The 27,917-nt window shown below is 41.8% G+C and overlaps 12 protein-coding genes across 12 annotated transcripts; 6 read left to right on the forward strand and 6 right to left on the reverse strand.

Annotated features, from left to right (window-relative positions):
- Positions 1-874: 874 nt before the first annotated feature.
- On the forward strand, positions 875-1,969 carry FOA43_001425 (uncharacterized protein; the record flags this gene model as incomplete). The annotated part of the gene is made up of 1 exon (XM_038921740.1): positions 875-1,969. The coding sequence occupies one exon, from the start codon at positions 875-877 to the stop codon at positions 1,967-1,969; it is 1,095 nt and encodes a 364-aa protein (XP_038777668.1).
- Positions 1,970-2,128: 159 nt separating this feature from the next.
- FOA43_001426 (uncharacterized protein) lies at positions 2,129-3,991 on the forward strand (the record flags this gene model as incomplete). Its single annotated transcript, XM_038921741.1, has 1 exon — positions 2,129-3,991. One exon carries the CDS (start codon positions 2,129-2,131, stop codon positions 3,989-3,991), a length of 1,863 nt encoding a protein of 620 aa, XP_038777669.1.
- Positions 3,992-4,355: 364 nt separating this feature from the next.
- FOA43_001427 (uncharacterized protein) lies at positions 4,356-8,360 on the forward strand (the record flags this gene model as incomplete). The annotated part of the gene is made up of 1 exon (XM_038921742.1): positions 4,356-8,360. The coding sequence occupies one exon, from the start codon at positions 4,356-4,358 to the stop codon at positions 8,358-8,360; it is 4,005 nt and encodes a 1,334-aa protein (XP_038777670.1).
- A 97-nt stretch (positions 8,361-8,457) lies between these two features.
- Positions 8,458-11,091, reverse strand: FOA43_001428 (uncharacterized protein; the record flags this gene model as incomplete). Its single annotated transcript, XM_038921743.1, has 1 exon — positions 8,458-11,091. One exon carries the CDS (start codon positions 11,089-11,091, stop codon positions 8,458-8,460), a length of 2,634 nt encoding a protein of 877 aa, XP_038777671.1.
- Positions 11,092-11,284: 193 nt separating this feature from the next.
- Positions 11,285-13,603, reverse strand: FOA43_001429 (uncharacterized protein; the record flags this gene model as incomplete). Its single annotated transcript, XM_038921744.1, has 4 exons — positions 11,285-11,761; positions 11,919-12,216; positions 12,353-13,227; positions 13,598-13,603. 4 exons carry the CDS (start codon positions 13,601-13,603, stop codon positions 11,285-11,287), a joined length of 1,656 nt encoding a protein of 551 aa, XP_038777672.1.
- Positions 13,604-13,624: 21 nt separating this feature from the next.
- FOA43_001430 (uncharacterized protein) lies at positions 13,625-17,317 on the reverse strand (the record flags this gene model as incomplete). Its single annotated transcript, XM_038921745.1, has 1 exon — positions 13,625-17,317. The coding sequence occupies one exon, from the start codon at positions 17,315-17,317 to the stop codon at positions 13,625-13,627; it is 3,693 nt and encodes a 1,230-aa protein (XP_038777673.1).
- A 1,431-nt stretch (positions 17,318-18,748) lies between these two features.
- Positions 18,749-20,446, reverse strand: FOA43_001431 (uncharacterized protein; the record flags this gene model as incomplete). The annotated part of the gene is made up of 1 exon (XM_038921746.1): positions 18,749-20,446. The coding sequence occupies one exon, from the start codon at positions 20,444-20,446 to the stop codon at positions 18,749-18,751; it is 1,698 nt and encodes a 565-aa protein (XP_038777674.1).
- Positions 20,447-20,556: 110 nt separating this feature from the next.
- FOA43_001432 (uncharacterized protein) lies at positions 20,557-22,983 on the reverse strand (the record flags this gene model as incomplete). The annotated part of the gene is made up of 1 exon (XM_038921747.1): positions 20,557-22,983. One exon carries the CDS (start codon positions 22,981-22,983, stop codon positions 20,557-20,559), a length of 2,427 nt encoding a protein of 808 aa, XP_038777675.1.
- A 237-nt stretch (positions 22,984-23,220) lies between these two features.
- On the forward strand, positions 23,221-23,628 carry FOA43_001433 (uncharacterized protein; the record flags this gene model as incomplete). The annotated part of the gene is made up of 1 exon (XM_038921748.1): positions 23,221-23,628. The coding sequence occupies one exon, from the start codon at positions 23,221-23,223 to the stop codon at positions 23,626-23,628; it is 408 nt and encodes a 135-aa protein (XP_038777676.1).
- Positions 23,629-23,811: 183 nt separating this feature from the next.
- FOA43_001434 (uncharacterized protein) lies at positions 23,812-25,143 on the forward strand (the record flags this gene model as incomplete). Its single annotated transcript, XM_038921749.1, has 1 exon — positions 23,812-25,143. One exon carries the CDS (start codon positions 23,812-23,814, stop codon positions 25,141-25,143), a length of 1,332 nt encoding a protein of 443 aa, XP_038777677.1.
- A 219-nt stretch (positions 25,144-25,362) lies between these two features.
- On the forward strand, positions 25,363-26,541 carry FOA43_001435 (uncharacterized protein; the record flags this gene model as incomplete). The annotated part of the gene is made up of 1 exon (XM_038921750.1): positions 25,363-26,541. The coding sequence occupies one exon, from the start codon at positions 25,363-25,365 to the stop codon at positions 26,539-26,541; it is 1,179 nt and encodes a 392-aa protein (XP_038777678.1).
- Positions 26,542-26,591: 50 nt separating this feature from the next.
- Positions 26,592-27,725, reverse strand: FOA43_001436 (uncharacterized protein; the record flags this gene model as incomplete). The annotated part of the gene is made up of 1 exon (XM_038921751.1): positions 26,592-27,725. One exon carries the CDS (start codon positions 27,723-27,725, stop codon positions 26,592-26,594), a length of 1,134 nt encoding a protein of 377 aa, XP_038777679.1.
- Positions 27,726-27,917: the final 192 nt, after the last annotated feature.

A 27,917-nucleotide genomic window follows, 5' to 3' on the forward strand; every position in this document is an offset into this window, starting at 1 on the left:
ATAGCGTATCTTTCTTTAGTAGTAAGTGTTAAAGATGGGTTGCTCATTCATCTCTCTTAAGCTATGAGTATACAAATGTGAATTAGGGATTATGTCTTAAATGGACAACAACGCACGAGCCGTGCATGCTGCGAAAATATAAACTTTACCACTGTATTACTCAGTCCACATTGAACCTAAATTACTTATCAATTGGACACTTTCCATAAATTAAGTTGAGAAGAGGGTGAAGAGAATGATTCCACTACCCTCCCTCGTTCACGCCTAATATTGAAAATAAAAATCACTGAACTACATCCATCGAAATGTAATCTGATGGTCTTAGATCAGTTGTTGATTGGGATGAGGCACCTCAACTATGAGTGACCACACCAGGTTACACATCAGCGAAAAATCTTTGACATATGAATACTTCACAGGTTATCGGCTGTACTTTTTTTGTCTGCTCGAGTACCCCCAAAACGAGAATTACCTATGTATTTACAGGGTCAAAACTTTTTGGTTGGTCGGCACTTAAAAGCAATACAAAAAATAATATACCCGAATAAACCCCCACCCTGAATAGAAGGTTTTAGAAATCACCGTACATCTCACGAGACAGCCGTATCACCAGCAATAAATTAGTAAGCATAAGCAGGACAATTTGGAAGGCAAACGGAGACGTGGGACGGTGAAGATTATTGACCGGCAATTTTAACTGCCTATTGTCTAGCCTTTTTTTTCAATAGACCGATTTCCTAATACAGATTCGATGATGTGGAGAACTCTTAAGTCCGGAGAAAAGATGATGCGATATATATATAGTTGAGAATTTCCGAGATGGCTAAAACTTTTCACTTAATCCTTCCACCATTTAAATCAAAACTTAACAAAAATGTCGGAAACTATTAAAGAAATCAAATCTATCGGTGTCCATGACTTTGATAATTGGTTGGAGCCAAAGAATTTTGTCTACACTCCAAATCCATTGAGACCTTTTGACATTGATATCAAGATCATTGCTTGCGGTATATGTGGTTCAGATACTCACTGTGCCAAGGGTGACTGGGGAAGACCATACACTCCAATCGCCGTTGGTCATGAGATTATTGGTCACATTATCAACATGGGTAACGAAGTGGATAAAACCAAGTACCATCTTGGAGATAGAGTTGGTGTTGGTGCCCAGTGTGATTCATGTGGTAAGTGCTGGAGATGCGATCACGACGTCGAGAACAGTTGTAAAACGCAGGTTGGTACCTATGGTACTGTCCGTCCGGATGGATCCCATTCTCAGGGTGGCTACTCGAACTATGTTCGTGTTAACAAACGGTTTGTCTTCAAGATTCCTGATGCAATAGAAACAATACATGCTGCTCCATTGTTGTGCGGTGGTATGACTGGTTTAAGACCTTTAATGACTGCCGGTGTTACTAAGGGTACCAAAGTTGGTGTCAGTGGTATTGGTGGTATCGGTCATATGACTATTCTCTTTGCCAAGGCTTTAGGTGCCGAAGTCACTGCCATTTCGAGAACTGAAAGCAAGAAGGAAACTGCTTTGAAACTTGGTGCTGATCATTTCATTGCCACTTCAGACCCAAAGTTTCCAGAAGAATATCTTGATAGTTTCGATCTTATTGTCACCACTGCTTTCAGTTTGAATGATGACTATGTTGAGAAAGCCATGAGAATGCTAAGACCTCATTGCAAGTTGCACTTTATCAGTGCTCCTCCAACAGGTGAGAAACTAGAACTCGATCCGAATTTTTTGCTTTCCAACAGTCTTTCTATTGGTTCATCTGCCGCAGGATCTCAAAGAGATGTGGAGTATATGCTTCAATTTGCTGCTGACAAGGGTATTAAGCCTTGGGTAGAAACCATTGATATCAGTGAGGAAAATATAGCAAAAGCATGGAAACGAATGAAAAAGGGGGATGTGCACTTCAGGTTTGTTTTGACCGGTTATGATAAGTACTTTTCGCAGCATTAGTTAATAAGAATGAAATCCTTTCCTATTTGGATCCTTTCCAAATCGAGAAGAGTTTCGCGATCCAAATTTTTTATTATTTAAACTTGTAGTTTTCTGCTGCATTGCGAGTCTCAGGCCTCATCCGGGAACAACATATAGATTGTTTCTCGTTACATAACCATGCTAGTGACAACGTCTATACTTCTAGCGTTTGTATTATGTACACAAGCATTCTACCTACCTGGAGTTGCTCCCACTTCGTATCAACAGGGAGATGAGGTATCCCTCTTTGTCAACCACATCACGCCTACGTTACGTTATGAGGACAAAGACGCAAAGGCCTCGATGTATTCATACGGGTTTTACAACCCCAAGTTCCATTTTTGCGAACCTGAAGGAGGTAAAAAGAAACAGTCCGAGCCGCTTGGGTCGATTATATTTGGAGACCGTATATACAATTCCGGATTTCAATTGAAGATGATGGAGAATACCACTTGCAATGTCTTGTGCACATCTACCGTTCCCAAGAAAGATGCTGCTTTTTTTAGTAAGACGATTAGGGGTGGGTTTCAATACAATTGGTTAATTGATGGACTCCCAGTGGCCAGACAAATGGTGGATTCAAAAACCCAAACGTCCTTCTATAGCTCTGGATTCAACTTGGGTTACGATGACGACGATAACGTTGCACATCCTTATAACAACTTCAAATTATTTGTGGAGTATCATCTTCGTTCGGACGGCAATTATAGAGTTGTTGGAGTCACTGTAGTGCCTGAATCGATTGCTTATGAGTCTGAAACGGAACCTGACTGCTCTACATCCAAGGATGCTGTTTCTTTCAGAGATGATGGAGACACTAAAATTACCTATACATATTCCGTATTCTGGATTCCTTCGGATACAGTCTGGGCCACACGCTGGGATAAATATTTGCACGTGTACGATCCCAAAATCCAATGGTTTGCGCTAGTGAACTTCTCCATAATAGTGATTGCACTTTCCGTGGTATTGTCCCATGTTATGTTGAAGACGCTAAGAACTGACATTAGTACATACAATGAGTTGAACCTAGATGATGATTCCCTCGATGAGGTAGGCTGGAAGCTGATTTCTGGTGACATCTTTAGGCCTCCAAAGAATCCTATGCTTCTCTCCGTATTGCTTGGATCTGGTATGCAGATCTTACTCATGACCCTTACTACATGCGGGTTTGCCTTAATAGGATTGCTTTCACCTTCCAACAGAGGATCCCTTTCCACAGCAATGTTTGTTCTCTATGCGGTGTTTGGATTCGCCGGCTCGTTTATATCTGGATTCGTGTACAAATTCTTCAAAGGTGAGGATTGGAGAACCAACATGATTCTCACCCCATTGATGGTTCCTGCAATAATCTTTACGGTATTCATCTTCCTCAATTTCTTCCTAGTGTTTGCAAAATCGTCAGGTGCAGTTCCATTTGGTACTATGTTGGCAATTATTGCTATCTGGTTTATTGTCAGCGTACCACTTTCATGTGTGGGATCTTTACTTGCTGTCAGAAGACCTGCCATTGAATTACCTTGCAAAGTTAACCAGATCGCTCGGCAAATCCCACCAGCAGTGGTACATGAAAACTCCATTCCTCGCCTTGGCGGCCGGAATATTTCCTTCGGCGCTATTGCCATTGAAATGTACTTTATCTACAACTCGCTTTGGTTCAGTAGAATCTACTACATGTTCGGCTTCCTCTTCTTCTGCTTAGTGTTGATGCTAGTGACAACGTTACTTGTGACCTTACTCATAACTTACTTTTCCCTATGCAACGAGAACTACAGATGGCAATGGCAATCGTTCTTTGTCGGGGGTGGTATCTCCTGCTATATATTTGCTCACGCTCTCATTCTTTCTAAGTTCAAGCTTGATGGTATGGTGTCTATCATGCTCTATACGGGATACTCCTTATTGTTAGCCGTCGGAGTCGGACTGCTCTGTGGCACAGTTAGCTTCCTTGGCTCATTGTTCTTTGTTCTTACTATTTACAAGGAAATTAAGGTGGATTAGGCCATACAATAATAGACAATAATTCCCTATAAATCTCTCGGTAGATATAGATAGTTTTCCCGTAGCGGCCCCACATGATTCATCTCGGCGAACCATGCTCCTCCATCGCTGTCACCCCCACAGAAAAAATTTTTCCGATGTGCGATATTTCGCGGGGGTACTTCTCTGGGCCATTGAGGTCCATTCCAGTCTGATATGTTCACTCATCAAGGTTGAAAGAAAACCCGAAGAATATTTGTGCCTGGACAACTGTGACAATCCTTTTCCTTACTTCCGGCTTTTTTGAAGTTGTTGCAGTTGTTGCAGTTGCTAGTTTTGTTTTTGCTTTTGCATTTGCTTTTGATTGATTTTATCTGATTTTTAAATGTCCGAACTTACTGAAAAGTCTACAGAGACTTCTGACTCCCACGAACAGACGATTGTTCAGTTGACGGTGAATCTTCCTGAAGAACCTGGAAACATTAGCTTTCCTACTGCTTCCGATGAGAACATGGCTGAGATCTCCCAGACTTTGAACGGCATTCCAGCCACAAGACGTTATACATCATTTGATCTCGTCTTCAACGGTGAAAAGTTATCTCCTTCGACACAAATGTCTGAAATTCTTGACCCTAGTTCTGAGGAGGCTGCTATCACCTTAAAGGAGGCTCCCTACACTGAGAGAAGTGCCAGAGATCATGTAACCAAGGTTAGAGAGATGGCATCTTTGGAACTTCCTTCTTTCTACGGTTCTTTGTATGATTTTACCGGTGTAGCCGCTGGCTCTTCCACGTACGAGAGTTTGGAGTTGGAAGAGATTAGAAAGGAAGAAGAAGAACCAAAACAAGAGAAAAAGGAGAATTCAGAAGAGAAAAAGGCAGATACTGATCAAGATACCGCTCCGAAGAAAGAAGCTCCTAGGGTTTCTGATGAAGAGAAGGCTGCGATTGACTCCCATTTAGAGGAAATTATCAACGAAAAAGGTAATGTATCTGAATTTGCAGCTTCTAGCACCCTCAGACTTTCTCCCTCTTTGAAGTCTTTATATATCTCCGCGTGGACACCTGCCTCACAGCCGAGAAAACTCAAAGGTGACTTGTTCTACCTATACTGCCGAACTTTGGAAGATGAAACCTTCCATATTACTGCTCATGTTAGTGGCTTCTTTGTCAACAGATCATCTGCTGAGAGATTCGACGGTGAGATGAGAACTTTCGGTTCTGCTAAGAGGATCTCTAATGCCCACTCGCTATTCACTTTACTAAAGGCTCTATCTCCCAAATTTGGTGAGCAGTTGAATGCTAACGATGCCTATATCGCTCAAAACATTGCAGAGACATACATGCTTCCATCAAACTGTTTCCTCTCCAACCCATGGTTAGTAAAGAAGACCGAGAAAATACGCCCCGATCTTGCTCGGAGTCAGGAATCGTATATTCATGGAGGGCTTGATGGTGCTGATCTACAAAAAGATTGGAACGCAGATTTCCAGGAGCTTAGAGAACTTGGAAAGACCAACATTCAGGAGTCGATTACTCGTGAGCAGTTACTGAATGAAACTTCATTCAACTTCACCGTTGCCGCTATCAAAGGTGCTATAGCTATCGTTAACGGTGAAGTCACCCCTATGAATCCTGAAGATGAGCCTTCCCAGTTCATATACTTGAGAAATGGTATTTTCTACTCTAATCCCCTTGACTCTACTGGACAATTTTCCAAAAGTGGTGGTGATGAAGCTGCACGTGTTGCTGCCTTGCATGACCTTGCAGGAATTAAATGCTTGAACAGATTAGATGTGGAAGGTGTGTCCCATCTAATGACTACCGTTATCGATTATTACGGCCATAGAATTGTTTGTCAGACTCCTGTTCCAGGTATTTTCAACAGTACTCCAGAGGCTGAGAAGAAAATTGACTCGGAAGATGCTTCTTCCAATACTTCAGATATCGTAGCCTATGGTGCTCTCATTGATGGGGATAGGCTTGTTTACGATGATGAAATTGCTAAGAAATTTATACCTATTGGCGAAGCTTTCCACATTGAGCCCCACAAAGTTTGGAACAAAGACGGTAAGCAGAGTATTGATGTGGTGACTTCTGCTCAGACCAAGGGCCTCAAAGGAAAGGATGGTAGAAAATACATCATTGATTTATACAGAACGACTCCTTTGGATATTGAGTTTATTGAGAAGAACTATGATGCCTCCAACCCGGAGACATCTTATCCACATAGAGAAACCACTTTAAGACACGAGGCTGTCGAGGAATGGTGGCGTAGAAAAGTATCCGCTGCTGTTAAGGAAAAAGCCGATAAAGTTGAGGAAGAGAATGCTGAGAGAAAGGCTGCTGGTGAAACTGTTGGTGAAAGTGACGATAAAAAGCCTACCATTGACATCGAGACTGCCGCCTTCACTTTGAACCCAGATGCTTTCTCATTGACAAAAGCTCCTACCGACGAGTTGGCCAAGAAACAAACCGAGGACGAGAACCGTGTGAGGGAGGCTTCCAAGTTCATTAAGGATGTGTTGATTCTAGAATTCCTTGCGGATATGGAGAAGAACAATGTTTACATTCCTTTGGATGGAAGCCACCTCGTTTCGATGTTGCACAAACAAGGTATCAATGTTCGTTATTTGGGTATGATTGCGAAAATGGCCAAGGAAAGAAAGGGCGAGTATCTCAAGAAGCAAGCAGCCGGAAGAGCAGAAATATCTAAGATCAACGAGGTTGTTGCTGTTGAAGAGGAGAAAGCGGAAGCCAAGTTACGTGTTAAGGCTCAGGAAAGAGCCAAGATTATCCGAGAGGCCATTACTAAGGGAGAGAAACCTTTGGAAGAGGAAGAAACAAAGGAGGAAAAGAAACAAAGAGAAGAAGAAGAGAAGACTTACACAGACCACGTGAATACTGCGGATGTCGCGGCCACCCTGGATGCGTTGTTGACTGTTGCCATTACTGAGATGATTGCCAGAGGTACTAAACACTACCTCAGAAAGCAACTGAACAGTGTTCCACTCTCACTAGTTCCTTATGCAGTTTCTCATGTTCATAACTGCTTGTTGACTCCTAAGGGAGCTCCTTCACCCGAGGCTGCGGAAGTTGACATCATGCTAAGAGAAATGTATGACACGGCTTCTTTCCACATTCTTCACGTTACCCCAGAAGAAGTTCGTGCCGCTGTGGCCAAGCAAGTTTTGCGTTGCTTCAGGTATGAACTCCCAGATGATTGGCTTGAATTGATTAAAGCATTGCCTTTGGTCAAGAGTATTGCTGCTGGCTTTGGTATTCAGTGGAAGAGCAGAGATTACGCATTCACCAAGAGTGCCTTGGATTCTCAGATTTCCTCTCAAAAGGCCGCAGCTGCCTGTGCTGCTGCCGAACAAGTTGCAGCAGACAGTGCATCACAGAAGTCTTCCAAAAAGAAGTCCAAGAAGAGACACAACTCTCCTGCCGAGAATTCGCCTTCTTCGGTCACTGTCAAAATCTGCACCACCATTTTCAGCCCGGATGACATCGTTGCCTTGGTTCCAATCGTGAAGGATGCCGTCTATGAGTCGATGACAGTGGAACAGATCTGGGAAACTGGTAAGAATCAGATTGCCGCAGGTCACACGGAAGAAGGTATTGAATTCCTTAATGAAGCTATCAGCATGTTTGAGCAGATTTATGGTAATATCCACCCAGAAACTGCTAGAGCGTATGGCCAATTGGCCGAGATTTGCACTGGTTTGGAACTCCACTCCCAGGCTGTGAGACTTGCTAGAAAATCATATATGATTCTTGAGAGAACCACTGGTAGCGACTCCTACGAATCTGTGCTTGCATTGAGCAAGCTAGGCATGTATGAGGCCTCCAACGGCCAGTACGTCGATTCGTTGAAGATTACTAAGCGTGTGTTAAACCACTGGCTTGTCTCTTGTGGGGAAGATCATCCAAGTGTTATCACCACACTTTCCTCAATTGCTGTGATGATGCAGAAACTTAAGCTTTCGGAAGAGGCCATCAAAATGTTCCGTAAGACCATAAAATTAAGCAACAAGACGCACGGAAATGACAATGTCATTTCAGGATTACTTAGATTCCAACTTGCACAGTCTTTGATTGCTGCAAACCAGTTACAGGAAGCTGCTGATCAGTTTGAGAAAGCCTTTGAAATTTTCGAGCCTACCGTTGGATTGAAGGACGTCTCCACTCGGGAAGCCAGAAAATGGGCTAAGGGTATCCACAACTACCTTAGTATTTCTAAGAAACAGGAGGCATACCTTAAAGAAGTTCAGGCACAAAAAGCCAAGCAGGCCAAAAAGGGTAAGCATGAAAAGAAGTTTATTGATTCTTCTGTGACGTCTGATACTCATGCGAAGCATAATAAAAAGAAGCATTTGCAAAAGAACTGAAATAATCACATTCTGTACATAGTATTGATTAGCTCAATGATTTATAGTATTGTCTATTTTTTATTGTATCTATAAGAACAGGGGAGACTTTTGCAAATTAGTAGAGATCTTCTCCCTCAATGTCACCGTATTTCCAGCAACCCTTATGCAATCTCTTGGCATCCGCTTCGACTTTCAATAGCGTAGCTCTTTCTTCTTTAAGTAGCTTCTCGAATAGAGCCAAATCCTTTTTTTTCACTAGACCCCAACCTTCCTGAACCATTTCTTTGTTGATTGAGAAGTTAGGATTGGTGCTGATCACAGCAGGATCATATAATTCGACATCCATCTCCACGCCAGGAGTCGGATTCTTGTAAGTTTCACAGGCAACCATTTGCTTATCTAACAACTTGTTTTCGAGAAAGTAAATGGCCTCCTGTAAATAATCAGGTTGAGACTCTGGTGGTAGGTTCACCAAAGATAGTTGAACAATATGAGATTGAGACTTATAAGTGGAAACCTGGTATTCCGTAGGAAGTTGCAACAAGTCTGATAGTGGCACAGATTCGATAGTTCCATAATCAACCTGCTGAATTTCAAATTTGCCTGGGGTCTTATCGTGACCGAGTATCTTAGCACGATAGTACTTACCATTTTGCGAAAACTTTGCGGCAACAATTTCGTTCCTTCTAGGTGCAGAAACATAAGGTTGGAATCTAGATGAAGCTGCGTGAAATCTCTGCATAAAAGGTTTCAATTTGGACCGATCGGCATCAAGGATTTGAATGGCAATATGTCCATCGGGTAGCACTTCGGAAACATCAACGTCATAATAATTCCTTTCTATCTTCATCTCCTTGACTTGCCGAGAAAGTGCTTCCTCAGAAACCTCCACGTCCTGTGATGGATCATAATCGTTCCACAAACCAACTCTGGCGTTCTTTGCGGTAGTCTCGGCTTCAGAAAATGCCGATCCATACTTTGTCTGACCCAACGAACGTTCATGACATTTTGCCAATCCATTCTCTAGAAGAGCGACTTGGAAAGGCTGATTAGAACCTGGAAGAAACAAATCACCAATGAAGCTACCAATGCGGTCCGTTCCGTAAATATCTATACTGATTTCACGCTGGTAAGCCTTCTTGTTGGCCAAAGCAAATGCCTGCTTATTGGTCTTATCGTCTCTACCACCTTTATTGTTGACTAGTCCTCCCAAAACAAGAATGAGCCTAATACCTTCTCTTGGAAGAAAGATTCTGTATCTTGAGGCAGACATGACGTGTTCAACGATACCAGGTATTTTAGATCTATTCTTAAAGGTGAAGAGATATGGCTGAGCCTTAGAAGCATTCTCAGATGCATCGACAATTCTTCCGGCATCCGGTGCCTTACCAAATATTCCCTTGCGAGTCTTCTTGGCTTGTTCTTCACACTCGACTAGTAAGTCCCAATAATCGGCAACATCATCACCCTTTCTATGATGTAACACAGTAGCATAACCGTTACTGACAACAAGCTCGGAAAGGTTCTTCGAGCCGTGGATGAGAATGGTAACCATTGGTCTCTCCTCATACTGTTCAGTTGCAGGTCTAACAAACTCGACCGTAACCAAAACTTGCTTACCGATAGCTTTTTCACGGACAAATTCACGGGCAGCATTGACAAATGGGGCAGTGATAGCATCCGACTGACGAGGACCTCTAAGATATGCCAACTGAACACTGATCACCGCGTCATTCTTAAGCCTCAATTCAAGGGTATCTGCAGAGATAATACGCGAAACAGAGGCATGAAAAGTACTACCAGCAGCAATTCTGATCTCACCGACGGAAACAGATTCGGCTGACTCTCCGTTGGAAGCAGCAGAATCCGCCTTCCACACACCTTTCCCGGCAGAGCGAGCAGATTTTTCTGCCTTTCGGAGGACAGACATACCCTTGGCGCCTATAAACGAAGACTGCCAATCAGCGACTTCAGCAAAACCTTCCGTGAGTAATTTGTCAGAAATATTACCTGCTGGATGAATAATCTTACCAACCAAAACACCAGAGGCAGATTCGCCCAAAAGCGAAACCTTGATATCACGACCAAGTAATCTGGCCTCGACGTAACCTTTAGCAGCCTCTCCACAAGGTTCTGCTGGCTGGTCACCATTAGCTGTTCTTGGAGATTTAACACCAGCCACAAGGACCGGAAGAACAGCCTGCCTCTGATCATCAAGAAGTAGTCTCAAGAAAAGTCTATCACCACTGATGACCTTCTCAACAATGGCAGCTGCAGGCTGAGATACAGACCTTTCTATGTCATCCTCAGAGGGTCTCGAGATGATCTCAATTGGCTTGTAATCAGAATCCCAAATCCCTATGTTAGCACTTCGGGCCTTGGACTCAATCTCTTTCAAGTTTTCTAGTTCTGGATTGTCATTGGTATCGAGATTGTCACGCAATTTAGCACCTCCTTTCTCCAAAACGTACTCAATTAACGAGGAAAAAATAGGCGAAGAGACGTCACCAAACTCGTGATCCGATTGACTTTTGTAAATGACCCAGAAACGGATTTCTTTGCCGATAAGAAGCTTCCTTAGAGACTCACGTGACTCGTAAGCGTACTTCTCATTGGCAGGAAGTCTTGGGGCTTGTAAATGAGCCAAGGAAAGAACCCTCTCTTGATTAGAAGCTCCATTCAGAGGAGAAAGAACTAGGGTATCACCAGAGAGGACGTTTTTAACTCTTGCACCGAAAACTTTGAACATGACAGAGGTAAAGAATTGATATTCAATTAGAAGGAAAAGGAATGATTTGTAGGAATCGCTGGAAAGAAAAGGACACCTTTCATGAATCGAGCATCGTCGGAGAACGTGAGCTTTTGACGTCGATCGACCTTAAGTACATTATCATTATTATATCTATCAACCAGGAGATCTCTATATATATATATACTTGAAACTATGCTACAGCTTCTAAAGCCTGCTTTAACTCATGTAAAAGACTGTCTTCTCTATATGGCCATACAAGTTCGTAATGATCTTTTCGATCAGAACTGAAACCGAAATTTTCGAGATCTTTCTCAATGCGCCATACCATTAAAGCAACTTGCGTAGGCTTGACAGTAGGATCAAGCTTTCTACAGGCTAGAAGCATCCATAAAATCGACTTGCGACTTTTGGAAAGACCAAATTCAGCCATTTTGTACCTGTGAAGCTTGAATGGATTGCTTTCCTCATAGTAAGATTGGCGTTTAGGAGGATCCGAATTCTCAAACACTGGTTTGTCGTAACAGTAATAGATATAGGCGAGTCTTTCCATTAAAATTCCAGAACAGAGATCATCCACAAGCTTGGAGTCTATCAATTTCTTGAACAACTTCTGCGATTCGGCGTAGTAAGCTTCAGGGGGGAAGGAAGGAACCAGAGCTAGAGCTAGCTGAAGTTGGCGAGTTCAAAAGCTTGAAATGTGATACAGATTGCCCAAGAACAAAATACATTTCCGCTATAATCAGTGTCAGCCTAATTGTGTAAGTTTTCAAGTTACACCGTGAAAGATACGAATAAAAGGACGAATCCAACAGCGGCGTAATAACATCGGTAACAATCTTCTTGGTGATACCTTTACCTCGCTGACTGGCAGAGTTTTCTAAAGGATTTACTTTACTGCTGGCCCCCAACATAAGAGATAGAACCATAAATTCTTGTAGTGAAGAAAGATAGCTGTACGCTCTATCGCTCAAAAAATCCTTTTTCAACATCTCATATGTAGTGTAAGAATTCTTGTAATCACGTAACATAAAATACCAATCGGCCAAGCGCCTTATTATCACTTCAGAGGCACCCGTGCTGTAATAACCTTTAACAGGACTGTACGAGTCGCCATCATTAGTGCTTTCTTTCTGTGTGGTATCTTCAGCGTGACCACTGCCTTCGAATGAGAAAAAACGATCTTCTACTGCTGGAAGATCCCCAGAGCCTACTCGCATTCAGTAATCGCCCCGTGATGCTTTTTCTTGGCACAACATACTGTTCATTCCAGAGTTTAATCTCCCTTTGCATGAATGGAATCATGCTCTTATAGATGATATCTTGAAGCTGAATGTTGAAGGCATCGTAAACCTTCTTTGGAATTTCAACAGAGTCATCTCCAGGCTGCTGTTCAAGCCCAAGCTGCGACCTGTATAGAGTGAACTTTGCTTGATCGGCCTTTTTCGCCTTATTGAACGAGACAGGTGCTATGACCGCTTTCTTGCCGAGATTCAATTTCAACTGCTCTTGCATGTGAAGGCCTTTCTGCAACTCCTCAGGCTTATCAGAGTCCACAAGTATTAGAAATAAGGTCATCGAGGTGTGTGGCTCATCCAACCATGAAGGTAATGTCGCTATGCTTTTCTTGCATGCGAAATACTTTTCTTGCACTATCTGCAAATCTTCGTCCGAAGTAGTTGCAATTACATTAACAATAGGATGGTTGATGTATTCGAATGGAACCACGGTGTTTGATGCCAAGGACTTCGAGAGCATAGTAACGTAGATCGAATCCTGAAGGATCTCGATATCTGTAGAATCCTCATCCTTGAAAGAATCAGTAGGATGCCTTATAGTATTCTGAAAAAACTGAGTATCCTCAATGCGTGAACTGACCAAATCAACAAACCTCTCCAACTGTATATTATTGTTGCTTTGATCATACAATTCTGGAAGTCCAAAAACAGGAGCCGATGATGCGAAGCCCACAGCAGAAGTCGAAGAAGATGTCGAAATGCTCAAATCAGCAACTCCCTTGGTAGAATCTGCCCTTTGTCCTGCAACCTGATCTTCCAATGGCTGAACAAATCTGACAATTAGCCTAGAGGGAGATCCATTAATTGCAGAACCACCCAAATCCTGGTCCACCAAAGACTGTTCAAAGTAAGTTAGGAATTGGAGAAAGGACTGAAATCCATAACCTCGAGCAAATCCATCTGTCCCCGGTAAACTAGATACCGATATACGAGGAGAAAAAGCATGCACTATCAATTGCTTTACCAACAAAGAAGGAGGACTTCTTATATCCGGAGGAATCACTTGGAACACACGATCAGAGAATTTCGATCTCAGAAAGGGTGGTACAACATCCGGTAGTGAAGACATGAAAAATGAATCAGAGAAAAGAGGAAAAAGGAGACGCCAGTGGAAAGGAAGCTAACATAATAGGACTCGATTTAACACGATTCTTCTGAACTTCGCGATTTTCCGAGGACACTTTTTTACTTACTTTAACTACAAATACATTCATTAAGTCTGATATCTAAAATACTTAGAATCCCTTCGCCTTGTTCAAACTGTCGATAATCTGGTCCGGCGGAAGTGCAGACATCATCTTCTCCTCTCCAACTCTCGACTTCAATGGTCCAACCACTGTATTCCTTCTGCCGAAGAGATAGACGGCACCACCCAACGCAGTTAATATCAACGTAGTACCGATAGCTAATGCACAACCAACACCAGCAACTTGTCCATTTGTAAGATATCTTATTCCCTTTTCAGTTTCTTCTGATCCAGGAGATCCTGAAGAAGTGGTATTAAATCCTTTAGAGTAGCTCTTGGAGGTTCTCAAAACAGAGTTCACTATGCTATTTTCCGTGTTTAGGTCCGTTGCAGAGATGATCAAAGGGAACCACAACTTACCGTCATAAACTGCAGATGTTACTAAACCATAATCGGTCAAATTGAAGCTACCGGTGAGAACCAAAAATTGCTCTTGCTCAGTAGTTCCGTTGATCAATGCAATATCAGTGTAAACAGAGGAAGTACTATTATCAATTCCATCCAACAAATCCGTGTACTCCAAGTCCTTCAAATAACCCACGTAATCGGATCCAAGAACGTAAATGGTATCGTTGAGCTGCTGTTTATGGTCATCGGATCGAGCAAACTCAAACGTAACCACCGGACCTGGTATACTATCGCTGGCATCCTCAATATTAGAAACGAGCTTGGATGTAAAGTTGTATAATGCAAAATAACTCTGCGTCGAGTCAATACTGAGATTTCCACCAATCAAAGCTAATGACTCAGCATAATACTTTAAATCGCTGATAGTACCGGATACCGAGGCACTGTTACTCTCAGAGAGGGCTGCAGAAAGACTGTTCTTACTTACGTTGTAGAAACATAAGGTGCTGCAATCATCGGAGGTGAAGTTACCTCCAATCAATAAGCTGGTAGAGACAGGATCAGTATCCATAGCATTGATAGATCCACTCTCAATTGATGATGGATAGATGATACCAGAGTCTCCATCCAAATTATAGGCCGCAAGACCCCAAAAACTGGATGACTGATAAGTGGCCTCGCCGTTGAAACCAACATAAAGATAATTTCCATAATTAAACAATGAAACCACCGTACTATTGTTGCTGAATGTCAAATCCTTTGACAATGGCGTCGACTCCTTACCAGTAACTAAAACAACATTATTGCCACCAAACTGACCAGCAAGCACAACTGAGCTCGAGTTCAAATATAAACCGGTGTCAATAAAAGAGCCATTTGAAGGGCTAAAGATTTGCTGAATTCCAGATAGAGTACTGCCATTACTCAAAAACACAGCATCATTCACTTGCTCGTCAAACATGACAATTTCCCCAAATGCAAAAGAAGAAGAGTTCTGAACAGATGAAGCCTGAGACACATTCAAGCCAAGAATGCTCGACTCAGAGAGCGGTTCACCATCAGGGAGGGTGTATATCGCGGACGAGCTTTCATAATGGACAATGAAATAGTCAGTCTGGTTGAAAGTAAATGGAATAGCGGAACCATTGATGGCAGCGGAATCACTAACCGACAAAGAATGAAACGTACCATTGTATAAAGTAATGCCATTAACATCCACATCACTAGCATTAGAAGTACCATCAAAACCTCCAACAAGTAGCAAATCATCGGGTGACGATAATGACATACCACTAACGGCACTATTGAGACCGCCATCAATAGAAAACACTTCAGCTGTAGATATTTCATCGGAAGTCCCGTTATACTTACCCAAATCAACGCCAAAAAAGTTACTGCCGTATGATGAATTAAACTCACCTGCAATATAAAGCTGAGTATCGTTCACAATTTCAAGACCATTTACTATAGCATCTTGGGACAACAAAGAAGCACCAAGCTGATTAATCGACGAGTTACCAACAGGATGCTCAACATCTTCGGTGAAGTTAGTCAGCGAATATTCAAACAACCCATTGAGAGGAATCGAGTCTGACGTAGTGTTGGTAGCATTGTAATCGATCTGGTTGAATTGTACCATCACATAATCGGCAACCACGACAACCTCATCACTACCAAGGCCAGAGTCAAGAGTTACAGTCATATAAGGAGAACCGTCGTCATCGGGGTCGATATTGCCAGAGAAAATATCATCATACTTCAACTCATCGTTTGATTGATAGACGAGCTGTGAGCCAAGAATAGTACCATTTCCAGCATATAACGTTGCATTGACGATACCACGTTCACTACAGGTATTGTCTAAGGAGCAACCAGTAGTGTAGAGAAAGAAAGTGTAATTTCCAGAGGCTTCCAAGTTTGAATCATACCTTATTCCCTGAGTACCAGGCTCAATCGAGTCAGCAGCTACGGCCGCCGTTAGATAGCTTCCAGATACACCATTTTGCCAATCAAGATCACCGATCGATTGAGAACTTGGAACAATCTGTTGTTGATCACTGCTGCAACCAATCGCATTCAAAGAATTGTTAGCATTAATAGTCATTCCATACTGATATAGTTGAAGACCGTCAAGAACACCAGTATTACCGTAATGATCAAGAACTAAAATGGTGATAGAATCCATTGATACCGTATTGACAAACTCGAATTCTTGGTATTCATCACTGAAGCTTAATGTTCCCTCTATATCGGAAACGTCAGATATCTGATAGACACCATCAGTAATATTGCTAGCATTTGATATAGCGTCAGTTAGATCGGAAACCTGTGCAAGCGGACACCAGGCATCACATGTCTTAAGCGTAAGCGTGCTTGGATCGATATATGTGAGGTTCATGATACCATCTGCTGGAGCTGTAATGATTCGAAACATACTAACGCCATTTCCATCAGTATTTCCGTTTCGAAGTCGTATTTTTGATGAAGTAACAAACCAAGGAAGCACAGCAGTCCAAGAACCACCGTCCTGCTCTTCACTCATTGTCCAGGATGAAGAATTTCCGGGACATATTATGCTATCAGGATTTGTCTGAGAAGCAGAATTGGCAGTTGATATCGTAGCAAAGTTAAGATTGATTTGTTGCTCAGGCTGGATAAGGGAACTTGAAGAGTTATTTACAGTCGTACTATTCGTTTCGGAGCGTTGAAGAGTATCATTTCCCAAAGAATTGAACTGTCCTCCAAAGATAATACTATTTTGACCGTACTTTGAGATAGCCTGAACCTTACCTCCTTTATTAAAGCCAGAGAAAGGAAGCTGAACAAGCTCTTCCGAATCTAGACTGTAAGCGACAGCACCATAAGAGTCGTCGTATTGTAAATTTCCACCAAGATAAAGCGTGTTGGTTTGATCGTCGACTAAAACAGCACTAACATCACCGGAAACGTTATTCCAGCCGCTCAAAAGTGAAGAGGTCAGAGAACTTGAGTCATATAGCACGGGTTTACCATCAACAACGGCTAACACAGTATATTCATCTATGCTGTACAAGTTGTCGGGCGTGGAACCGTTGAATGGATTGGACTGTAATAGGGTCACATTAACGCCCTTTTGTGGAACCCGATAGAGCGAATCAGGTTGAGGATGTGACAAGTTGTATTTGATAGTGGAGTCAAAATTCGAGACACAATTGAATTGACCAAGTAAATAGAATCCCTCTCCGAGCTGCGGCCTACTTATATTGTAGGTGGATGAAGAATTAATGGAAGAGTCAGCCTTAACATAACCGCCCATGTAAAGGCAAAGAAAGACGCGTAAAAGCCAAGAAACCATTGTTGAGTTGAACAAGAGTCTGGTTGTACTAATGAAGTGAACGACGAACTGAATGAATGTAGCTTAGTACAGCCAAAATATATACGAAGCCGTGTAATAACGAAGGAACAGCTGTGACAACTAAAGCCAAATATGAATCCAGGAACGAAGGAAGGAATGTTATTAAGAAATGAACAAACGAGTTAGTTACGAAATCGACAATACGACAAAAATTGTCATTCCATACACAAAAAAAAAAAAAAAAGTGATAAATTAATGGTGGTGACATGGGTCCACAAGAAATCTATGTAGGTTTCCGTGTTGAGGCGCCGAAATTTTTATAGTCTTCCAACTTTCCGGATTTTTGTGATCTGAGAGGTCTCGCTTAATTAGTCTCAGAAATGCTGCAAGAGGAAAGTGATAAACAGAGGAAAAAAAAAATATACAGGATTAACCCGGGGAGCAGTCTCTGCTATTTTGAGTCTCTAGCACTCCTCACCTTGGTGCCTTACAAGGTACTAAATTAGTTTATATTCTCGATGTAGCAAACGACCATGAAAAAATCCAGGCAATACAGTATTTTTGAAATGAAGCGTATTTCAAAGGAGAGTAATCAAAGATGGATTGAGCATCGACTGTGGATTTAGTAGACTATATGGGATAGGATTTATGACCATACCACTACCTGTTCCGCACTCCCACCCTGTCGAAAGCTTGAATTTTCATAGTATCTCTGTACTTCACATTTCACAATAATATAAAAGGTTAAGCAATTGTACAGACCAATCTTGGGATGATGGTGATTGATGAATTGCTGGTTCCATAACACTTAAGAAGGTTTCTTATTATTAGTATTGATTGTCTAAAGAAATAGGATTAAGACATTTAGTGGCAGATTTGTAGGAAAAGATGATGGGCCCAGCTGCTTAATTGGGTAATACTAAGGATACACTCCGTGAATATACTCAGATTTTCGGGGAGAGCTTTTCTACTGCCAATCAGCTGTTGTATTGAGAAGAAAGAGTGGGGGGGGGGGGGGAAGGACTGGGACTTATTAAAGCTCCAGATAAACACTAACAGTTGTGGGGGTCAATGACAAGTAATGAAGAGTTGGAAACAATTAAGGCAATATATCCCCGATTTGGGTCAGATGTGACCTTTTCAATCCACCTCAACCTTCCAGCCATCGAGAGCAAATTCCAACCAGTGGATGGATATCCAGAAGACCCCACCTCCTTAATCGACATCGAGGGGGTTAATGTTGATTTTCTGTTGACCAACAAGCCCAAGTTAAAGCAGAACACGTGCAAATTTGGCAGGACGTCCATAGTATACTCTATTCCGCTAATGAATGTCGCAAATACTGGTTTTGAACTAGTTGATTTCCATAAGGTTTTATGCTACGGTAAATTGTTTGAAGGAATGAGGATAGAACAACAATAATAAATGCTTTCAGACTAGATAAACCTCTCTAAATAGTCTCCGCCGCCTATACTCACCATTAAGATCGCATGCCCAGCCTTCATCTACGCTTACATGGACTTCTTTCATGATGTTCATATCGGAACACCAAGCTTCCGTGTCAAGATCCACTTCCCACTTACCGTTCGGATCAAACTTCCATCTTTTCGATGGCGGTTTCACCATTTCCAAGCTGTCTGTTCCCCTAGGCTTCTTTCTTTCAACTCTGCGCGATGAACTCACCGTAAAGCAAGACCTAGAGTATGCGAATGGACGATATACTGACGGTCTCGATATATCCTGCTGCTGGATTTCAAATATAGCCACGGACCTTCTTTTAATGGGCTCATCAATGATAATATCATGAGAAATCCGCTTCACGTCCTTTGAGCCACTAGAATACCTTTCTTCTTTCACTTTTTCTTCACTCTTGAACTGATTCATAAACTCGGCTCTTTTCGGATGGCACGATAAAACAATGACCCATCCAACGAGAACAAATATGAGTTTCCAAGGAATGTAAGGACCAAATAGACATGTAACTGCCATCAATAAAGTCATTTCGAGGAATACAATTGTAGATCGTTTCTCATCCTGAAAACTGCAATGCTTTTGCAATGTGTTCTCAAAATTGCTCATTAATTCAAGTAGCCTTGTAGTCAAGTTTTGTAAGTCCCTCATACTAATAACCAAGCTGAGATTATCTACAAACTTTGAGTGCGTACCGGTATCATCGGTATTATCTTTAGTACTCCCATTCTTTTCCGCATTCTCATTGCTTACTAATCCCTGAACTATAAGCTTTGTCTTAGCATCGGCAATAGTACCATAGATAGCACCACTATTTATAACCAAATCTTCGGTATCACTGGAGGGTGCACTGGACATCGGAGTTGAATCATTCAGTCCATAGTAACCATGCTCTCTCAACTGACGTTCAAACAGCTCTTCTCTAAGTTGACTAAGTCTTTCTTCCTCATTATAGCTCTCCATTTCAGATTTTGAAACACTCAGAAACCCGAAAAGCCAGTTCTGAGCACCTCGCGGCCGCTCAGAAATGATCTCAGGCTTATCCAGCGGATGCCTATCAAGGTAATTGGGGATCAGAACAGCACCACAAATCATCACCAAGGGATACAACAAGAACATATACGGGTAAATACACCCCCATGTATACAAAAGAAGATAAAAGAGCGTCTTCCAAGAACTGTCCCACAACAGAATAGAAGATATCTTCTTCTCGAAATCAAAGAAATTGTTCATCTTATAGCTGAGACTTCTGAAATTGAGTACCAATTGAGTCACCGAGAGCTTCGGTTGTTGTGCCCTTCGGGCATCGTCTAACCGTGTTCTCAACTTGTCTCCTTCCTGAGCAGCAGTAATCTTGTTCACCACTTTGCTGATGAGCTTATCAGTAAAATGCTTTCTGGTCTGGCCCAACGGAAGCGGAGCATACTGTTCGTCATTTTCATGAATGCTATCATCCTGCGTAAGGTTTTCCATGCCAATCTCAGATAATCCGGACATCAATGCTGCCATAGTGACTCTCTTACTAGGCTCCACTCCATGACTGTTCCTCTGATGCCCTTCAATATATCCATCACTAAGCCCATGTATTCCATCAATGGCTTTTAGTATCAACTTCTTTTTGTAGGAACCAGAAGAACTCGAAGAAGGTGGCGACGACATGCGAAGTAAACTAAACGTTATGGAAAAAAGAAAGAACCTGTCTCAGCCTGAGAAAAGATGAGTGGCAGAGATAGCGAAAGTCAATATATATATATTTAAACTCGCAGTTACTATAGCCTATTACTTACAGCTAAAAATCTATCTTCCAACAAGTCGTCACATCCAGCCCTTAGATTTCTGTTCCAAGAAAAACACCTCTCTAGGAACTTGGAGAATTCTCTAATTTCTATCAACTTATGGGTATCATGCTGATCGAATTCCGCATGTCGCATTAGAAATTGTTTGACAGTTTTCGTGGAGGCCCGGAATCGATGTTTCGGGCTCTTTTTGAGAAGGTAATGTAAATTAATGAAGCCCTCATTGTTGAATCCACGCCAGAGTAACGTATTGTAATTAATCTTATCCCCTTCGTCCGGACATAATTCCCATCCACTGATAGGTCCCTTTTCACTAATTTCCTTTCTCAAGCTCATAATATAATCCCTTGAAGGCGGACCGAAGTAATTTAGAAACTCATCCAAAAGTGCATATTCGTCCTGCGCTTGGAAAATAGGCATTCCTACAAATAGTTCCACAACTATTGCGCCAAAAGACCAGATATCAATCTTTTCGTTGTACCTCGCACCTAGACACACCTCAGGAGCTCGATAATATCTCGACTGGAGATAGGAGAACGTAAGCTTGTCACCCAGACAAGATGAACCAAAGTCAATAATCTTGACATAAAAATCCCGTTTGGACGTATCGAAAGCGAGCATCAAATTCTCCGGCTTCAAATCACAATGAATTGAGCCTGCATTATGAATGTATTTGAGCCCGCGTAGAATGTCCACAGAAAACTGCCTCACAAGTATCAAGCCGAGTCCTTTAAACTTAGTGGCCTCAATAACCTGAAATAAATTCACAGACAACACTTCCGTAGCTATATACATGTGTGATCGAAACTGGAAATGATCAAAGTATCGAATAATGTTGGCACTTCCAAACTCACTAAATTTCTTGAGAAACTTCACCTCGTTAACAGCTTGTAATGACCACTCCATATGATTCTTCACTATCTTCAGTGCTACTATTCTTCCTGTTTTATGATCCAATGCTGAAATCACAGATCCAAAGGTTCCTTTGCCCATTTTCTCCTGCACTTCATATCTGTATCGTATATGATCGCCAGAAATACATATATAATTCTTATCGTCATCATCAAATCCGAAATTCGTTTTGAAACTTTTGGTATCTGCCCTCAATTTGCAATCTTTACCTCTTCCGGTGAAATAGATAGGAGTATCCTTCAACACCTCACCCTTTTCGTAAACACTCAAATTTTCATATAGGTCAGGCCTCACTGAACCTAGATTTTCAGAGTTGCAAACACTCTCAGGAGGGCATATCTGTTTAAGAGAATCAATATAAATTTGAAAGAGTCGATGAAGCTTTGTGTCTCTTTCAAGTAACGAGTAGAGATCAGAATCGGTCGATGTCTTCCCTTGCCAGTAAATTTCTTCTCTAATATGAGAGTTACCGGGACTTCTCCAGCTCTTCTGACGATATCGTTTAAGTTGGTTGGCCTTTTTCTGAGCTCGAGCTTGAGCCTGGGCCTGCTCTTGCCGCTGTCGATTCTGAATAATGCGTGATTGTGCGGGATTTACACTTCTGGACATACCATTGTATGTTGTAGCCGCAGTAGACAAGCTGTCATTGGCCTCTTTAATAGCAGCCAACCGTTTATCTCGAGTTTTTTCAATAGATCCGGAAGGTTGATGAAAAGCAGAAAGTCTCAACCTCTTCTCAAGAGGTTCGGATGTCGAGAAAATAATTCGTCGTCCTTTATAAAGCTTTGACTCCTTTTTAATGGAACGATTGATTGATGATTCGGTTGGACTGAGGTAAGAAAGTACTCCCTTTTCTGGAGTACGAGGGTTCAAAGAGGGCGTAGTACTGACACTCCTGGGAATACGCTTCCCCAATCGTGGTTCAAAGACTTTGCAAACAAAGTGGTTTCGAAGACGTTCACGGGGAACATGATTTGAACGAGGAGACTGATGATGATGCTGATGTAATGATTGATGGGCTTTAAGAATTGGTGCACGAATTTGTGAGCTAGTGACGTTTGTGGTAGCGATCATGGAATGACGTTTCATGGGAAGCGGGAGCCTGGACATAGAAGTGGAAGCCTTTAAAGCCCCCAATTTATACTTTGTGAAAGATCTTGGAAGCTTTGAAGGAGTGCTCTTTTCGTTAGCTTCACTGAAACTAAGGGAGGCATTTGGAGAACGCTTAGGAATTCTGGAAGCAAACTCTGCCGCGGTGTTAAGGTTAAGCGATTGTAACCTCTGCTTAAGTGGAGTTCCAGACGACATTGTGGAATTAAAACTGTAATCGGAAGTGTCCAAAGTAAGATGATGCCATTGCTGCTGCTGCAGTTTCTCCAATCCATGTTTGTACTTGGTATGAAGATGTCTTCCTTTAGAAGGAGATACTCCATAGTCCGTATCATCATGAAGATCGAAAGTGGACATCCTGGACGTCAACTCAGACATACTGGCGTCCATTGACGTATCAGAAATGTTCATTTGCAATTTCTGGCATGCAAGACAGACAGACACCTTCAAAAGTAAATAAGATCATCGAAGGAAGTTTCTATTCAGCGATCAACAACAGTTCCTAAAAGAGAAAACGCGCGCGCACAGACAATCAGGAAAAAAAAAAAAAACTGGGGAGTATGTAGATTTTGAAGGTGATTGAACAACTTGTCTTCTTGTTAGAGGTTCCTAAAAATGGTCTCAGTTGATGTAACCTCACCATTTGCATACACTACACAGGCTAGACTATTACTATGCCAACTAATATACGATACGCTTAGTTCTCGACCTAAGAAATTCCAGGGATCGGTGATCCTTGATAATTTCAAAAACCATCCACTCATATGCGACCCAGAGATGAAATTGACTGAGGATCAACTAGTTGAACTTGTCAACAATATGATGATTGAAAATAACTTTCTGAAAGATGAAGAAAGAGATAGCAATTTGCCCCAGTCTTTGGAAGAGTATAAGGATAGATTAGAGATGATTATAGAAGCATGCAATATCTATTTTTTCAAGAGGATCAAAGAGATCGAGCAGAGAATATCCGAGAATAAGGAGGCGTTCCAGGAAGAGTATGACAAGTTGAAAGCCAGCTAGGTAATTAACTAGCTGATTAACTGATGAACATGGGCTCGTTAGTATCTTCATCCCTACACACCTAAAAATATTTCGCTTAATTTTTTCTCTCACTATAGAACGATGAAGTAGATAAGTGGTGAACGGTCTGGTTTTTTAAGCCAACTCACTTCCCTCCCTGTCTTTGTACAATAAACAATAGAAATGAACCTCGATCAAACGAGACTGATGAAATTCCTTCAATACTCGAGGGAGAATGCTCGCAAAATGGAGAATCTGTCAACAGCAAAGCAGCTCGATTATGTGTTGAACTCCAAAGAGGTTTTAAAAGAAATGGCTGACTTGGTAGTTGACCATGACGGGAAAATGCTTCCACTTTCGTCTTTAAAAGACCCAATACACGAGCTTTTGAATATTCTTCTAACGAATGAACAACAACAGAATCATTCTCAGCCGCTTGATTTATACGACCCATCGACTGAGAATAACATGAGAGAACTACAGCAGATAATGATGCAGAATCCACAGAAAAGGCAGCATTTCTTTGATTCCATGACACAGAATATTGGTGCTTTACAAAAGGGTCGCTGTGTTCAGAAGCATAGTTCCGGAGGATCAGAGGAGTTGATTAAGGAGAATGAGAAGAGGACGATCCCTACTGTTGCACCGATAAATCAGATGGAGAATCCTCGAGCGAAAGATGAACATTCAGATAAAGAAACGCAAAAGAAGGAGAAGCAGAAAAAGAATCAGCACCGAAGCGGTAATCAGCCTTCTAAGTATTCGGATGCCAAGCCTTTCCCTCAAGACAATAGTAATGATAAGTCTTCTTGTGAGTTTACTCTCGAGTATGATAAAAATGGAGAACTTGTGAATACGGGATCGGGGGCTGATGATTTGCTAAAGCGAAATATCAATAATCAGATTGTGAAAGCACTCGAGTCTTACAAGCTGAACGAAAACGCTGAGGTAGATCTTGCCAATGTTATTGCCAAGACTATAGAGAAAAACAATGTATTTATCAAGGAGATCCAAGATCTTCAGGATGCAAATAAGCCGAAGCAGATTGAGGAGGAAGAACTTGTTGAGGATGACGAGAATAACGTACAACCTACGGATAGGGATACTCCAATCATATCGAAGTATCCTTCTACCGGTAGTAATGATTACCCATCCGAGGCTGCACCGTCCAAAAATACAACCAATGGGTCAAAGTCATCAAAGAAAAAGAAGAAAAAGAAGAAGAAGAAAAAGGAGAATCATGCTAATGACAAGAACCGGAGGAAGGGAGGGGAAGTAGATGCAGATTGGGTCTGTGAGTTTTGTGAATACGAAAAGGTGTTTGGAGTGAAGCCTATTTGCCTGATGAATTGGTTTGATAGAAAAATGGCCGACCAAGAGAAAAGAGATATGTATCAGCGGCACCCAAGACGAAGGGAGAGTAGGAATAGAGAAGAACATACACATTCTGGCAAAAGGAGCACAAAAACTGATCAACAATCTTTGCAGATGGCTGCTTCAACACCTCCACCATAATTAAAGGCTTTTATGATATATACAAAGAATAGTGGGAGTCCTGTAAATGCTCTCTAACAGAGTAGTCTTGGGGAAGTAGTCCAGTCTGTCTCTGTTCTGCCCTCAGTAAAGTCGCGATAAGCGTGAAAAAAGTGACGAAGATTTTTCAAAAAAGACACTGATGATTATCTTCAAGGTGTTTAGTGAACAGAGAGTGATTACGATCTTTGTCAGCTTACTATGAAGATTCTGCGTCCGTTTAGCCGATCTCTTCATAATTATGTGGCTTCTTTGGCGTCTGGTCCCAAGGCTCCCTTTCAGACTCAGTTCTCGGCAACAGGAAAGCCTGCAGCATTTGAAAAGAATATGCCAGTATACAGACGCACAAAAGCATGGGAAAAGGATGGAATGAAGAAAGAGGAGTGGTTTAAAAAAAAGTATGCGGGAAGACATGCAGAGGAGAAAGAGAAAAACGCCGAGAGAGAGGCAAGGTACAAGCAAGGAGTGAAACAGCGTAACTCGACGAGTAAGATGAGTATCAAACAAACGGTTTCGAAGCTTCAATTGAATCATATGCAAGATTATTTATACGGAACGAATCCCGTTTTAGCTGCTCTTAGTGCTGATTCCCGGGAGAGCTTTGGAAAATTGTACCTTCATAACCCTAAAGACACAGACAAGATTAACGAAATACTGAAGATTGCCGAAGAGAAAAACATTGAAGTGGTTTCAGATGCTTCTAAACAAGACCTCAATCAAATGGCAGACAATGGTGTTCATAATGGTGTTGTTTTGGTTTCTAGACCAATGCAAACAGACGATTTAGAGTGTCTTTTGGCCTCCACCAAGGAATCTATTGTCGTAAAGAAAAAAGGCTTTGATACAGCATATCTGGAGGAAATCGACAAACGTACAGATCCTGAAAGATATCCTATTGGTCTCTATTTAGACGAGATTTCGGATCCTCATAACGTGGGTGCCATTCTCAGGTCTGCATACTTCTTAGGAGCAGATTTTGTCGTAATGTCCGAGAAGAACTGTGCATCTCTAACACCACTAGTTTCGAAAACATCTTCTGGAGCCATGGAATTTCTTCCAATATTTTTCTCCGCCAAACCGTTGAAGTTCTTTGAAGACTCTTCACATAATGGCTGGTCAATAGTCTCTAGTTTGGCCCCTTCTCATGTGAATAAATATCCTATCGAGACCATTTCTCAGGATGACCTCGGGGATTTGTCAATGAATTCTCCGGTACTATTGGTGGTAGGCTCGGAAGGTTCAGGTATAAGAAGGAATTTGATCAATAGGTCAACTTACGTAGTCGGCCTCGAGGCAAAGAGACTTGAGCTAGATGAATCTGTCGATTCTCTTAACGTCAGTGTGGCGACGGCTCTACTCATTTCAAAGGCTACCAATTAATAAGTGCTAATGGAATTATTCATAAATATTTATATGTACATGGCTTTACTTCATTTCTTATCAACGCTCTCTAGCAATCCCAACAACGAATTCAAAACAGATGTCTCCTTATCGTTACCACTCAAAGGAGACCTTGGAGAAATGTATTTCTTGATGGACGACAAGCTGGTTCCATTCTTGCCCTTACCATACCTTTTGATGGATCTAACAGGGTCCAAATCCAAGTCCAACTTCTTACTTTCCAAGTTGATATATGCATGTTTTGGAATAATTGGAACTCTGAACTCTCTGCTAAATTTATCAGTACCTGTGATTGGCTTGTTCAAAGTGCTCAATCTGTTCAGATATTTGACCTGCGATTGGGAGGCAGATGAATAACCAACAAAACCACCCAGACCAAAGTGATGACCTGTGATCTTAGACTGGAGAAATCTACCCGGTAAAACTTTGGATGATTCCACACCATTCGGCGTTTGTAGGAGTCTTCCACCAAGCGTATAAGACAAACCTGCCGTACCAGAAAGCTTGTCAGCGTAGGAAGAAGGTATTTTCAATTGGAAGTCAGTATTCTTTAAGTTCAACTGGGGCTTCTTTTCCTCTAAAAACTCAATGATTTCATTCGACAAGTCAGTATGTGACAATCTCTCTGGATATTTCTCAACGAGCCACGTAATAAATGGTCTTCTCAACTTTCTGAGCTCTGTTTTAATATGCTTCTGAAACTCTTTGGAATAGAGTGACTGTCTTTTTAGATTAAGAGCTCCAGATATCGTAGTTCTATCTGATGATTGATATTTGGCGGGGAAAAGGGGACTGGAAGAGACTGCATTCTTCTGCATACCATTTCCCAGTCCGCTTCCCTTCACCCTGACAGGAATACCAAACTCTCTGAATCTGAGCTTCTTCCAATAGAAGCCATTCAATGGCTCAAAATCAGGAAGTCCATACTTATTATCCAAATCGTTTATCACAATATGCCGAGTCTTCAATTTCTTTGGAAGACGGATCTTTAGGCCAAAGTCCCTTCTCGAGAAGGAAGAAGGAAGAGCTTCTATGATCTGATGTGTAGGAAATGCTTTACTCCTATCGAGCCCCAACTTCCCCAAGTTGTTAGGCACCTGAGCCACTCTTGAGTTTCTAAATAGTCTGGTGAACTCGCCTGCCGATCCAATGCTTTTGGACATCTTTATGAGTAGAGAGAGGACTGATAACAAATAAACAGAAGAGGGATCGATCGTCTGCAATTGATCGCACTGAATGGTTCGCTCCCTCGCCTCGAAAATTTTTTACCATTCCTGCTATCTTTTTGATCGTCCAATTCGTCGCGTCAATACCTTCTTTTTCTACCCACAACTAATCGTGCCGATTCTGATTCA

Source organism: Brettanomyces nanus, chromosome 1, assembly GCF_011074865.1.
Source record: "Brettanomyces nanus chromosome 1, complete sequence".
In the NCBI taxonomy this organism is placed as follows: Eukaryota; Fungi; Ascomycota; class Pichiomycetes; order Pichiales; family Pichiaceae; genus Brettanomyces; species Brettanomyces nanus.